Source organism: Corvus moneduloides, chromosome 23, assembly GCF_009650955.1.
Source record: "Corvus moneduloides isolate bCorMon1 chromosome 23, bCorMon1.pri, whole genome shotgun sequence".
NCBI lineage: Eukaryota > Metazoa > Chordata > Aves > Passeriformes > Corvidae > Corvus > Corvus moneduloides.
In genome coordinates this window covers 2534906-2549739 of record NC_045498.1, presented here as the reverse complement: position 1 = coordinate 2549739, position 14834 = coordinate 2534906, and the positions used below count along the sequence as shown (strand labels likewise).

Genomic DNA, 14834 nt, shown 5'->3' with positions numbered 1-14834 from the left:
GGATAAAGCAGTTTAAATCGCCCCAACACTTCTAGTAACATTTTCCAGACTGCAGGTTAGCCTTACGACCCTTACTTGATTTTTTTGTTACAAATTCTGACCCTGCATCCACACAGAGCAAACATAATACCAACTTATTGTTCACAGAGCTAAAATTCTGGACTTGATAATGACATTCAAAGATGTTTACCACATACTTACCCAGTAAATCTCAGCTCTGAAAAGGACATATGGGAACTCCTCCATTTTGTATAGTCTACACTCTTACACAGATAGCTAAGCTTAAACATCATCTTAGCAATTATGGGCAAATAATCTATTTACAGAATTTTCAAAATTTTAGTTCACATCACTGAAAAATACTGAAACAGAAGTCTCTCAAAACTTTAGGAGTAGAACAGACTTTATCTGGATACCCCTCAATAAAACTGAAACCAACCCATCACTCACGACAGATGACTGTTAGCTGCATGTACTAAACATGTCTTCATGTTAGCTGCACTGTGATAATTTTGACAAGTACTTTCCCCTGTTCCTATTGTTGTGGGGTAAAGGGCTGGCATTTCAGTTACCACTGAAGCCTCCTGTTCTTCAAATCAGGTCTTAAACAGTATTATATTTGCTTACACCTAAAGGTGAAGGAGGGAAATCAAGTACCACATTGGTCACCTCCCTCATTTCTGGTGTAACTAGTCTGGACAGGCCGTATGTATGTTGGGGGGGAGGGAGCTTCCCTCCTCTAAATGAAAAAGACAAAAATTTCATGTATACATATATACACACACACATATATATTTATATACACACATATAGACATAAATATAAATCACGGCAGTTTGGCTGGACACTAGGAAGAATTTTTTCACAGAAGGGGTGAATATACATTGGAACAAGCTGCCCAGGGAGGTGCTGGAGTCACCATCCCTGGAGGTGTTTAAGGAAAGACTAGACATGGCATTCAGTCCCATGGTCTAGTTGACAAGGTGGTGTTCAGTCACAGATTAGACTTGATCTCAGAGGTCTTTTCCAACCTTAATTATTCAGTGATTCTGTGAAATAAGGATCCTTCAATTTTCCTGAATTTAACAACTAAAAGCTCCTCAGTTGGTAGACTGAAGATCAGGAGTGAAAAATACTGTATTTCAAACTGCTTTGCAAATATAGCTCAACCTCATTAAATAATTAAATATTCCCCATAAACAGACAGCGTTTACCACTTGGTATTATTCAAGTGAAACACAGAATGCTTGTCTTGCTTGCATGGAAACTTCATGATACCTGACTAGTAGTACACTTACAACCAAATTTCCTTTTTTCCTTATACACTTAAAGTCCTCCTTGCTGTCACTGAATTTAATGAAGCACTTGTAACACTGTCTTTTATTATGACTGCACTTAATTTCAAAAGTTACTGAAATGGTTCTGTAGATGTTATCTATGCATCCTCCAATGCTGCTGAAGAACTGATTTATTTACACCACAGTAAGACTACTTTACGTAGTTTTGTATAAAAAATTTAAGAATACAAAAGAATTCTTTTTTCAGCATTGCTCGCATATACACTTTAGTGAAATGATTGTTCTGATTTTGGCTGAAATAGAGGTAATTTTTCCTCAGTAGCTAGTACAGGGCGGTGTTTTAGAGTCAGTAGGACAATAATGCTGATGACGTGCTGATGTTTTGATTGTTGCTGAGTAGTGTGTACCCTAAGTCAAGGACTTTTCTGGGGTCTCATGCTCTGCCAGTGAGGAAGTGCACAAAAAGCTGGGAGGAAACATGGTGGGACAGCTGACTCAAACTGGCCAGAGGGATATTCCACACCACAGATCATGCCCCATACGGAAATTGGGGGAGCTACTCAGAAGTGGGGGCCACTTGCAGCTCAGGGACAGCCTGGGCATCAGTCAGCAGATAGTGAGCAACTGTGCTGTGAATCACTTGTTTTTCTTGGGTTTTCTTCTCTCTCTTTTCCTTTATTACTATTATATTTTACTTTGTTTTGACTATTAACTGTTATTATCTCAACTCATGACTTCTACTTTTTTCTTTTTCTGATTCTTCTCCCCATCCCACAGGGCTGAGGGGGAGTGAGCAAGCAGCTGTGTGATGCTTGGTTGCCAGCTGGGGTTAAACCATGACTATGACAAACCTTAGTTACCATAGAGCACACAGACCTAAGGAGAGCTTGAGAAGGTACACGCATCAGTTATTACCTTTCAGTTCAAGGATTCATTCTAATTATTTACCACCAGCACTAAATTAATTTTCCTTCATGGAACATGAACATTCCCTTTAGAAATCATCCTTACTGTGATGCCTCCAACCATCTTCTAGACAATAAACGCAAGAGCTTCAGCATCTCAAAGAATGCAAAACTTGTCTATAAACTGAAAGACAGTAAGGAGATTGACTGTTTTCTCAAACCTAGTCTGGTGGTTTATAGAAAAATCTCCAAAAGAACTCCTCTATCAGACATGCAGCAGTGTGACAGAGTATTCAAAGTGTTGAGCACGTATTACAAAACAATCTGCTAGGGACTAAAACCTTGAAGAATAGGTAAGTGAAGAAATACACAGTTCAAGCATTTTCATAACCAAACCTAAGTTTGCTCACAGCTTGCTAGGAAGATGCACAGGTTCAATCATAATCTTCAATTTCCAAATATGCCTACAGCCTAGACTTGGTCCTTTGGAAGGAAAAAAATTTTTTTTTAAAAAGTCTTTGAAACTCTTCCAACTATCTTTTAACTTTAAAAAGAACAGCAGGTTTAACATGAGGTAAGAAAAAGCAGAGAAACTTTAAGCAGAACAAAGGAGCACTGCACAAGCCTCTCAGGATAAGCAGTTCTCAGTGTGTACAGATGCAAATGACCGAGTGTAATGAAAGAAGGAAACACCCAAACAACTGCTTTTATTTTCATCAATAAACACCCCAAAAAGTAAATAAACACCCCAAAAAGTAAGTATTGACATCACAGGACCTCACTATAAGCAAAACGCCTTACAGTGAAGCAACAAGTCCTTCTGCAAAAGGAATACTCAATATTATATAACAAATCCTATTGCCATTATTTTCTTCTTTAAAACCTTCTGCACAGCTGTAACTTTGTTTTTATTACAGAATCACATTCCAAAAAAGTCCCACTGCTCTTAAAGCTCATCCACTTTAAAAAAATACATGGGACTGCTTCATCCACCTAATCCTTTCAGCCAAGTGTTCACTGTGCCAGTCTGTTAATGCTCAACATGCTGACCACCGAGAACCGAAATTTATTAATACTTCAGCTTTATTGCACAATGTAGCTTTAGCTTTCAAGATGTTCACCTACATCCTGAGACCTACAGCTACAATTAACATGCAATGAATTCCACTTTATGTTTTAAAAATTAGTTGGTGTACAAATACTTACAGTAGAAACACCTGATGCACCTTACAGGGAAAGAAGTCTACCTAGTATGCATCTTCAAATCAGTAACAGTAATTGGGTATTCTCAAGAACCGAATGTTTGCCATTACTGTCACATGACTGACAGCTCTGCATCAACATATCTGAGCTGACACAAGCTACAAGCACTTCAGTATTATTTAAATAAGTTTCAGATACAAAGAATGCACTGTCTCAATCCAAAGGAATACTTTTAAAAATTTGTTTTATCCATAACACTGGAAAAGGGGCATATACACCACTATGTAACTGGAAGTGTTGGAAACGAACGAGAAGTGGTCTTCAAAAGCTTAAGAAAAAAAAAAGAGGAAACAAAAAACAAAACCCCACCCACCTCACTGTGCCCACAATGCTCTCATCACTTATGTGCAAACATGCTCTACCTAACACAAAATCCTAGGATCCTGTTTAAAATTATCGCTATGCCTCAGAGCTCAACAGCAGGAGCTAAAGTCTACATTTCATAGAGCATACACCAGTTTCAGCAACATGTTCAGCATCTCAGGCTGTCAAACCAAACAGCCTGTCTAAGTCAGTAATCAGTCCTTAAATCCAACAAAATGCCAGCAATACATTCATTTGGTAGAAATATCATTTCTAGAACTAGCTGGCTAGAGTCTGCTATAGCTTCTAATGCTGATTCAAGGCAGAAGTACTTCTATTAAGGGAGTTTCCACAAGTTGCTTGTTCTAGCTTCAGGAAACTTAAAAATATAAAAACATATTCTTCATCGTATGAAAGTGCAGCTAAATTTATGGCTTTCCGGTGAATTCCTAAAGAGACAAACCATCACTGGACAATATACTTAAGAGCAGTAGTCAAAGACTTTCAGTCATGAGAGTAGGTCACTGTAGGAAGGGACCTACAGTGATCAGCCAGTCCAACGGCCTGTCCACTTCAGGGCTGACCAAAAGCTAAATCATGTTATTAAACGTACTGTCCAAATGCTCCTAAACCCTGACAGACCTGGGGCACCCACCAGCTCTCTAGGAAGCCTGTTCAATGTCTGACCACCCTCTCAAGTAAAGAGATGCTTCCTTAAGTCAGTGAGACATGGTGCAACTAAGTAACACTTTATACATCACATAATCACCCTGGCAACACCACTAAGTTGGTAAACAACCTCTAAGTCACCTTTCTAAATGCAGAAATGAAAAAAAAAAAAAAAAAAAAAAACCCAACAAAAATCTGAAGCTACATGGCCTCTTTTCAGTGTAGTAGTTGTGATAGTTTCATTATCAGTCCATGCAATCATCAAGGATTTTTTCATATAGATTGAAACAAAAGCAAATAAACAAAACCTTAATTACTACCAATCTCAGCTGTCCTCTTCAAAACTTTTATGTGAGTACCTTTATACAACACCCAAGTCTTTTGTATTTTTAGCACATTATATGAAACAAAGCTAGTGTTGCTTAAATTTCATTTCTTGCAAATAGTCAAATTCCTCAAAGTAACATGTCTACCTACTCATGCATCCATGGTCACTTTTCAAGCGATGGACTATAAATTTTAGGGTGAACCATGAAGTCTGATGATTTAATTTTAAGAAACTTTGCACAGCTTTTCTTAGTACATTCCACCTCTTTTTTCTCCACTTTAACCTATCTTCCTGTCTTTTGCAGAATACTGAGGAGTAAGAAAGACGGATTAAAACACACATAGAAGAATATTTTCCTCTACAATACATTAAATTGGTAATATAGTTTATTTTCAAGTATTTCTTATTTATGAGTTTGCATAAGCATACAAAGCAATTATCAGCTTAGTCCGCATATACCAACCTCAGTTCCAATGCCAGGCTGAACACCAGAATATACAGTATCTGGAGGAGGACCCCCATATTTCCTCTGTCCTGTAGTTACATCCAAAGTGTAACCAGTCCGCTCTAGCAAAGCCTGAAAAAAAAAAAAAAAAAACCAAAACGTCAGACTGCTTGCAAGGGAGAGGGCAGTGGGTTAAAATATACAGAACAAAAAAAGCATTCCAAGATAAGCATTTTTTTATCTGCTCCTTGCCATACTTGATAAGGTGTATATGAAGAGACAGAATCTACAAAAACCCCTATCGTTTTGTGGGTTTAAAAAGCTATCATAAACAGCAATATTTGTTTTATATTACAAGGTCACTGGAAAGAACTTGTTTGTCTTTTCCCTTATTTTCCATTCTATATGTCCAGAAGAAGTCCAGAACACCGGACCACTAAGACAATTCTTGAACAGATACCAATGTTTTTATAGAGCTTAAATTTTGGCAACTGTGTGATCAGAAAGAGCTGCATTCCTAACAACCCTTGTCTTTAGAATCTCTATCATGCATACATTTCTTTAAAGCCAAGTGTGAATATACTTATCCAGGGGATATTGATACTTTTTAAGTTCATATTCAGTCTACGTACAAGTAATATATCAGCTAGTACAGAAAAACCAGTGTTACCTTAATCTTTGCTTCATCTGGTCCCTTCGTTGATTCCTGTACTTTGCTGCCTTGTTTCTCTCTTTGCCTGTAGGTCTTCATAACTCCACATAAAAATGCACTTTTGTTCTGTAGATACAATTTACAAAATAATTCAATTGTGTATATGACAAGCCCTGGGAACCCACTGATTCTTACACTTCATACCACGAAGTCACTACTTCAAGTCAATGCAATAAATCAAATGTCAAAAGAATCCTTCAGGAAAATACAATAATTAATTGAACAAACTTGTCAGATTGAGAAAGTCATCAGATTCCAAACAGCATTTTAACCTATTTTCTCAATTGCACGCATTTTTATTATCTGGGAGCTTTTGCTTTGTGCTCAAATACCTATTTAAGGAAATTTTTAAAAGACTTGTTATTTGGGTTTGAAATACAAGAATACAGCAACATCAATGAATTTCTAAGTAACAACTCTCCTGCCAGTAGTGCCAGAACACTATTTATACTTATGTGCTCACGCTCCTGGAGCTCTCACCTTACCTGTACATGCGACAGGTCACTTTCTTTAAACTGCTGTAATACAGAGAGGGCTCCTTCTTCATTAAATTCCCTAAGAGCATCAATTGCTCTTTCATCAAGATCGACATAAGCTACCAACCCTAAAAGTTAAAGATAAAGAAGTTACAGATTTCTATTGAATTTCATACAAACTAAGAACTATGCAGTTTGCTTTTAAAGTCAGAAAGTTACATTCCATAGCAACAGAATTATACATTTAATTATATATTCCTACACAAGTATATGAAAGAATATGAGTACAATGAAAAAGTTAAATTAAAATGTATATACCTAAACACTAACTGATGTGCAAGATTATAGCCCATGTGTAACAATTTTCTAGCGTTCAGGAATGCAATCTGCTGCATAAAAGCAGTATTACACACCAGGGTCTGAAACAATGAACTCTGGCTCACTTTTAATAATTTGAATTTTGTTTGTTTATCCCTCATTTTAAGTTCCACACTTCCTTTACTTGAGTTGAGCTGTTCTAGAGTAAACTGACAGGTGAACATTACAGGTATCCTATTGCATGGGAAAAAGGAGCTACCCAACTGATGATCAAACACCTAGGAAGCTCTACCGCACAAAATATTAGGAAGCAACAATGATTTGTTCACTCTTTCCTCCAGCTTCAAAAAAGCAGGAGTCAGTGGACTTCATGAATATCTTAAACAATGTTTGGCGTTTTTTAACTCATTTTGTTGCTCTATGCAGTTCCAAGAGCCAGAATTCAAAAAGCTATTATTTTGAGCCCTGCTATGTACCCAAAAAAGCTAATGTTAGTTTTACAGGCACAGACTCCCCCAAGAAACATTGGACCAGTTCTGAAGCATTTTCTTTTTAAGGATCTTTACAAGTTATTTTTTTCCTTTTGTAGTGCACTTGCATCAGTTGTGGAGTCAGACATATAGACTGAGATTTACACTTTTAAAATCATACATCCAAATTTAGGACAAATACCAAAAACTCCACACACTTTGCAACAGCTTGATCTCCAAAATACACAGATTATTTCACTGCTACTTGATTTTGAAAATGCACAGTAGTGCCAAGCCCAAGGACTACATTTCAGAAGTGATCCTGCATATTGGAAGGGACCTGTATCTTTCATGGAAGACTTCAGCAGATAAAAAAAATTGCTAAACTCAACCCCAAATTTGGCTCAAGTGTCCAAAAGTAGTTTGCTTCAACTAACAAACCCCTGCACAATGCAAAAAACTTCAGTGGCATTAATGAAGTGTGAATAAATCTTTTCAGGTTACTCATGCAGTGGAATTATACTTGGTAGTCAGGTTCTGGGCTGAAAAGCTTTAAAATTCCTTAAGAACTCCTTACAACACAACCTAACTGCAACACATGTTAGAACCCCACGAGTTCCTCTGCCCAGGTATTTATTTACACCTTCTCTCAGACCATCAAGTGCACGTCATCATGACCCACGGTTGAAAAGTGCTTCTCTAAAGCCAATAAAAGCTGGTAAAGGCTTGAAGAAAGCTCACTGTGAATGACTTCCAAAAGACATCACCCACATGAGCCAGTTTCACACTGAGGCTTGATAAGGTATTGGTTTTGAACTGCCTTCATTTGATCAGTGTAATTTTAACTCTTTTCAGCAAAAACTGTCATCTTGCCACCCAGGTATTCAAGATCAGCACATAAAGCAGTTCTACTGCTTCTTGTAAATCTGTTCACGGAACACACTCTAAAAAGGAAAAGAAAGCCTCTGTCTATAGGATAAAATAGGGTGGTTATAAAAACAAAATAGGAAAACCTCTGTATATAAAGAAACCTCTTTACAAGTTGCAGAGACCGCTTGCTACCAGCAAGGTATTACTCGAGTTGCTAGATAGCTTAGTCCTCAACTTTGTTAGTGTCAAGCTGAACACTTCAGTGTAATAACCAACATGGATTAAACTGTCCACTCGGAACTAGAGAGAACAAAAAATCCACAGGCAGACTCAATTCAAATGTAGTCCCAGGCAAGACAAGCTAGTTGCTTCCCTCACTAAGTCACCTATGCAGCCTTTGAGTGTTTTAGAACCACTGTGACAGTGACAGTAGAAACATAAAAGCAAAATGATGATTTGGATTGAAGAAAAAAAAAAAGTACAGTTTAGTATGTGAAAACATACATCTTCATTTGACGTCTAAGAAACTAGCGCTCTGTGCCCTAAAGCAACTAAGATATCACATACAACTCCAAGGATGTGTCAAGTAATTAGTCAATGTCAAACCCAATTTGCCTTTAGGGAAATCAAAGTAGCAAAACATTCAGAGCTACACAGATCAAAAACAATGAATTTTTAAATCTTAATCTATAAAAATTTGAAAATGGTATGTCCTCACTTTCATAACCAATCAGAAACAAGAAATGCATATTATACCTGTCTGAAATATTTCATCAAGTCTCTCTGCCACCTTCTGTGGGAGGCCTGCCTCTATCAGTGTCTTGTAGTGTTCTGTGTGAGTTACACTGGAAGTATCCATTGGTTCTTCCTCTTCTTTTAACTGTACCGCATTACCATTCACCTGATTAGCCATTTTATTATGCTGCTGGAAAAAATTCAGGAGCTATATTACAATAAGCCAGAAATAACTAGTTTGTAGGACAATGCAAGATTTATCTAAACTAATTTGTATACATGCTGCAAAATCACCTGTATCAAGTTTTATTTAATACTTTTTGGATGCAGCTGATCTAAGTTTCAAAAGAAAGTACAACCCTTAAAACTGTGGAAAATGTACATGGAAGAATTTACATAACTTTTAAAAAATTTACTTCATGTACATAACAATATCTAAACTTCATCTACTGATTGTCATTAACTGGTTACCATAGCAGCTAGAATGTACGGGGACACGGTAGTAATATCCTTCAGCAAAGACTCAGAAGATCTAGTGTTATTTCCATTTCCCATTCTGCTACTTTTAAAACAATCATTTAAAATGTAGTGAACACATAACCCTGCAGGGTAGCTTAAGGTATAAAAATGTTAATACTTGTTTCTTGTTAATACTTATTTCCACTTTCTTGGCTTGTTGCCATGTCTTCCTTCAAACCCAACATGCTGCACAAGACTAGCCACATGCTTTCTCACGACGCTGTCAGAACTCGAGGACAGAAAGAGAAAAATCGCACTTCGATGCACATTGTCATTTGAAGCTGCAACACAACAGTTTCCATGCTTTCAGTTTCCCTCAAATAGGAGCTGTACAAATCACAGCTACTATTTCAATAATATATACCTTACTGGTTTAAAAGGAAGCCATGACTGCAGCATCTTCAGTTCTTATATTAAAAAATCTACTTGCTTTCAGAATTAACAAGCTGATGTGCACTGAAAAATGCACAACTATCTTCTCAGACAATTCCTGTGGGCTTTGCCCAATTCATTAAAGACTGTTTCAATTTCTCAATTAGCCAGCCAGCTAATATTTAGTGCTTTCAAATAAAAAGGCTGACAAGAGACAATTCAACTACCCAGCAGAGAACATTAAGGATGATCAGCTGTTAGGTTCAGAAACGAAACAAGCCTCAGGCTTTAAATGATAGGGCAGAAGTCGATGAGCAGCAGTGAAATGATAACCAGGTAGACAGTGCAGCATGGTTGAAGCAACGCAATTAAGTACTGGAATACAGGGATGAAGATGATTCAAGAAGAGGTTTTCTAAAAAATGCTAAGGCCTCAAGCTATTTACTACGCTGCAAAACAAGTCTCCAAGCATAAGCACACCTCTAACAGTCCTTTGTACACCCAGCCCTTCCAGACTACAGCTCATGAACTGGCTGGAAGATATCCTGTCCTATGAAGACTGAAAGCTAGAGCAAGGGAAGGAAAAAACCCAATCATTTTTCTTCAGCCAGCCATGATTTTACTAAAGGTGTTGTATTTTGACGGGCAATTTTAGAGAGATGTAAAGCAGCCTCACACTGTTTCTCAGATGCCACTTCTTTAAGCCATTAGCGTGGAAAAGAAAGGAAGTTTCCCGTAGCTACACAGCGCATATATATATAAATATATATATATATATATATATACACACACATTCTGTTACTTAACAAAGAGAAATTACTTTCTAACCAATTCATTTTACTTAAAAGCAACTATAGCCTAATTACAGAAGGAAAAAAAAAAAAAAAAGCTACCTGAAGCTACAATAATGCTTACCGACCCTTACAGGTATTAACTATCAAAACACTAATGAACATCAATTTTCTGTAGGTTACAAATATCACAGAAAGCAAAACTCAGCTACGTGTCTGCTTGCCAGATAGCCTCGGCAAGATCTCAAATTTGAAACAGTGCAGGGCAGAGGGGGCTTAATTACATGGAAAATGCTTTGCTCAACCCCTCTTCTCAAAAACTCACAAGCTGAGACACTTAAAAAAAAAAATAAAGAGGAGGGCATTTTTGATTTCACCTTTCTACTGCCTTATATAATAACTTCATTACACATATACTGTCTTCTCTGTACACACACACACACAAAAAAAAGCCAAACAAACCACAACTGAGAGGCTACAGCAACACATAAATACAGAAAATTTACTTGGTGCAATTACTAGGACCTTCTGAACTACAAGGGTTTATGGCGACAATCAAGGACAGTTTTTTGTTAATCCAGAGTAGCTTCCAAGTGTCACATACCCAAAAGTTTTAACACTTTTTTCAGTGTTGCCTATAACTGAACAAAAGGTTGATAAGCTATGCTTTGCCCAGACAGAAACACCTCCCCTAGAGTACAGTGACTCAAACTTCTGACAGGCAAGATTCACAGCACGAAAAGATACCAGCCTTCACCACAAGCATACACCAGTGTGGGGAGCAATATCTAACCCCTACGAATCAGATTACTACACAGCACCACAGCTCAAATGCTGTTTTAAGTAGGCTTTTAGGCAATTTAAATTAATACTCAGCTTTGTAATTCATGAGCTGTATGGTTTATTTTTGCTTAAGAATTAGTATCTTCATAAAGAACTAAAGTCAAATGCAATGCATGTTCAGTTTGGGTGTTCAAATTTTAGCTACTTCCTGTCACACAAACTTAATTTAAAAGGTTTTCCTAAAGAAATATACCGTAGAAAATTCTGAAGTGACACAGATGCCAAAATATTCAGGTACCAAGAGCATCCAGAAGACATACATTTCTTTTCACAGTTATAGCAACAGATCCTCTAATGGCTTATTCAGTTAGGCCTGAAATCTGAGATTAAATTGACTTTTCTTCCTCAGAAATCACCAACAAGCAAAAATGCATCTCTTACAATACTGAATCTTCACTCTGAGTTCAGCAGAGATATGTGGGTGAAAATCATAGCTGAAAAAGACTATTTAGCTCTCCCTCTAGGTAACATCAGCTAGTTGTAGCTAACGAGAAAAATATTTTTAACTAAATTTTATCTAGTAAGTAAAACACACAATGATTACTTTAACATTTTTATTCTGCTCTAAAAAATATTAAAAGCATGTTAAAGAGGAGTGGTATCTCTGTTTGCATGCACAGTGTGTCCATGTGACTCAGCCTATGACAGACCAGGCCACGCAGAAGAGCACCCGTATACACTCAGTTTTTCATCTGCATTAAGTTAGATATTAAAGTATCTAGAAAAGAGGGAGACTGGTTGAATTGGAAAGACTTCAAGGGTGGATTATAAGTAAAGAATTATGTATATAAGTACACATGGGATACGTATTTGCTTTTAAAACATGCAGAAATGGATGAATTTAAAACAGTGTACACAAAACCATGCTTACCAAATGAGCAGAAGTAATAAATAGACATCGGGGACAATTTTACCTAGGCAAGAAGAATTCTCACTGGCACCCAAGGCGTTACCTAGCCTCACCAACTGTGCATACGGGGAAGGGTCTTGTTTCAAGTTTCACACTGTTGTTGCAAACAGTGCTTTTCTGAAGACCATAAGTACTTCATGATATAAAACATGTTTTCAGCTGTTCACTATCTTTCATCCAAAATTCCTGCATCTCGAGAGTAATTTACAAAATTACTAGTCCCTTTTTTAAGCTCTCATATGAGAAGTAGGAAGTTAAAACTACAGGTGCTTCCAGTGTTTTGTAATGCAAACGGCTCATTTAGTTATTTTTCTGGAAAACAAAGAATTAACAGAGATCTGATCCTGACAGTGTATGGCATCTTGAAAAGAGATACCTGATCACAGCCTCAATCTGACAATCACTGGTTAAACAGCCATGATGCTACTATTCCCTTTATCTTATACCATGACTCTAAGAGAGGTTGCCACCTACAGACTATCTAAGTATAACTCCATCCAATTAATTATAAATTCAGTCTAGTTAACTCAAAACATGCTTAGGAACAGCTTAAATGAGAAGGAACAAAAAATATCTGGCAAAAGGAGAATATCTAAACCTACCATAACCAACTTCACAGTGATTATACACCAATACTGTTTTTGGGCTCCTGCTGAAAACTTAGTTTCATGCAGGAATGGAACTTGTTTAGCTCAGGTGCACAGGAAACCAATTAATGCATACATAAAAACTCTGCACCAAAGTAATTCCACTTGCTTATGTTACTACTCCTAACCAATATATTATCTGTGTCAAGCAGTTAAGTTAAACTATGTTAAAAATAACACTGAAGGAAGTTTGGGGGGCATTTGTTTGTTTTTGTTATTTTAGTTGACCACAAGAAAATAAGTGCAGTCCCTACAGTTATGCCTCACACTGCAAGAGGGTTCTTGTCAAGCCAGGAAGATAAACATACAAGTGGGGAGAAGATAAGAATTCACATTTAAAGACTGAAATGAGGTTTTATTAAAACTTTACTTGTTCAGAAACATTTCTGTACATGAAGGCATGTACAAAAGGGCAGGCCCTTTATTCTGTAGATGAAGGCATTATAGTAATTTCTTTTGTACCATAGCTTATTCAATCACAGAAAGTACATTTTAATAGCTTGATTATGATATGCTAAACTTAACTACGATATGCTAAGTGTTTCCTAGCACGAATTACAAGAAACCTTATATTGAAGCCATCACAACCTGAAGACCTTTAAGCAGTAGCCAGGATTTCTCGCTACCTGTAAGCCAAAATGCAGCTAGCACCCTCACCTCTCCAGCTCAGCCTTGCTCACTCCACAGCCCCTTAAGAAATAAAAATCTGAGAATCTCCAGTATGATGCTAAGCAAGGGACCAGCACAGCCCACAGAAAAACAAACTCTGCTTCAGTACCCACACAACTATGATTGGGAGATGACTTTAACACAGCAGGTTAGCAACGTGCCCATCAGTGCCATTAAAAAACAACGACTGCACCAATAGCTCCTACGTTTTGCTAACCTAAACCATAAAGTATGGCCATGCTCACTTCTCACTGGAGTTGGCAAATCATACCTCATCTGGTTGTCTGGGTTGTACTAAACACCACTCCTGATACTCCAGTTAAAAGCAACACTTCAACAAAAATGAGCTTTGTTCTCAAGAATTTATCCTCAAAGAATTTTGCAGATGTCTGTCTAACAAAGCAGGGAGTATTCGGGTTTTTGATTGAACTAGGAACTTGAGTGTTAACAGGAGACTCAAGTATTATTTCAATAGTGTTCACCTAGACAGAAAAACTAGAGGTAAGGACACGTAATGCTTGTGGGGAATACAATTTCAAGGATGCAAAATTATCAAGCAGACACTGCTTGTTCACAAACACTACATTTTGCATAGGTTACAAAAAGTTTACACCGCGAGATGCAAAATTCTGGTTAGATTACTTTTACAAGAAAAAAAAAAAAAACAACAACAAAAAACTGTGTTAAAGTGTAGTCTCAAAGGAAAAAAGCAACCAATCAAAAAACCAAAGCACCAGCTTCATGAGCATTAATGTCCTTTGCAGCACGAAGTGCCGGTGGGATCCTTTAGAGCCATAAATATGGGAAAGGGAACCCAACACACTGTTTCAAAAAGAGTAGTCCAGCACAGCTTATGTACTTAAGTAGCATATTCAAATACTGACAGGTAACAAGGCTGCTCAGACCGAGTAAATAAAGTCTTATTTTTAAAGTATATGCAATAATGATGCATTTAAGCAAAACTCTTCAAGACTTAGTAGAGGCTTTTGACAAGAGTTAATTTAAGAAAAACTAAGTCTTAACAACAAAACCCTAGATAGTTTCTCCTTTAAGTACTTGACAAGCGTCATTCTCACAATGGAAGTACGAAGCGCAGACCCGAGCGCTACGGGTGGGTGCAGCTGTCCCTCCCGGCTCTACCGCATTATGCGCTACCTAAGATCTAAGGGCGCGCTGCGACAGCGACGCATTTGCTGCTGAGAGCGTTCTTCTGTGCCCGCGGGCGGAGCGGACCGGGCACAGCCTCAGCCACCGGGGCTGGTGCGGCTTTAAAGAGCCCGGAGGGACCGAG

At 37.6% G+C, this 14834-nt stretch overlaps 1 protein-coding gene across 3 annotated transcripts in view; it reads right to left on the bottom strand.

Annotated features, from left to right (window-relative positions):
• The window catches only part of HNRNPR (heterogeneous nuclear ribonucleoprotein R), a 28667-nt gene that overhangs the window by 13370 nt on the left and 463 nt on the right, over nucleotides 1-14834 (bottom strand). Inside the window, exons 2-5 of one of the 3 annotated variants that reach the window (XM_032132716.1) lie at nucleotides 8814-8979; nucleotides 6409-6527; nucleotides 5882-5989; nucleotides 5230-5343 (exon numbers count right to left, since the gene is read on the bottom strand). In XM_032132716.1, the coding sequence (XP_031988607.1) occupies nucleotides 5230-5343; nucleotides 5882-5989; nucleotides 6409-6527; nucleotides 8814-8979 (507 nt within the window). Of the gene's footprint in view, nucleotides 1-5229; nucleotides 5344-5881; nucleotides 5990-6408; nucleotides 6528-8813; nucleotides 8983-14834 lie in introns of all 3 variants that reach the window. The other 2 variants (XM_032132715.1, XM_032132717.1) reach the window with 2 other exon arrangements.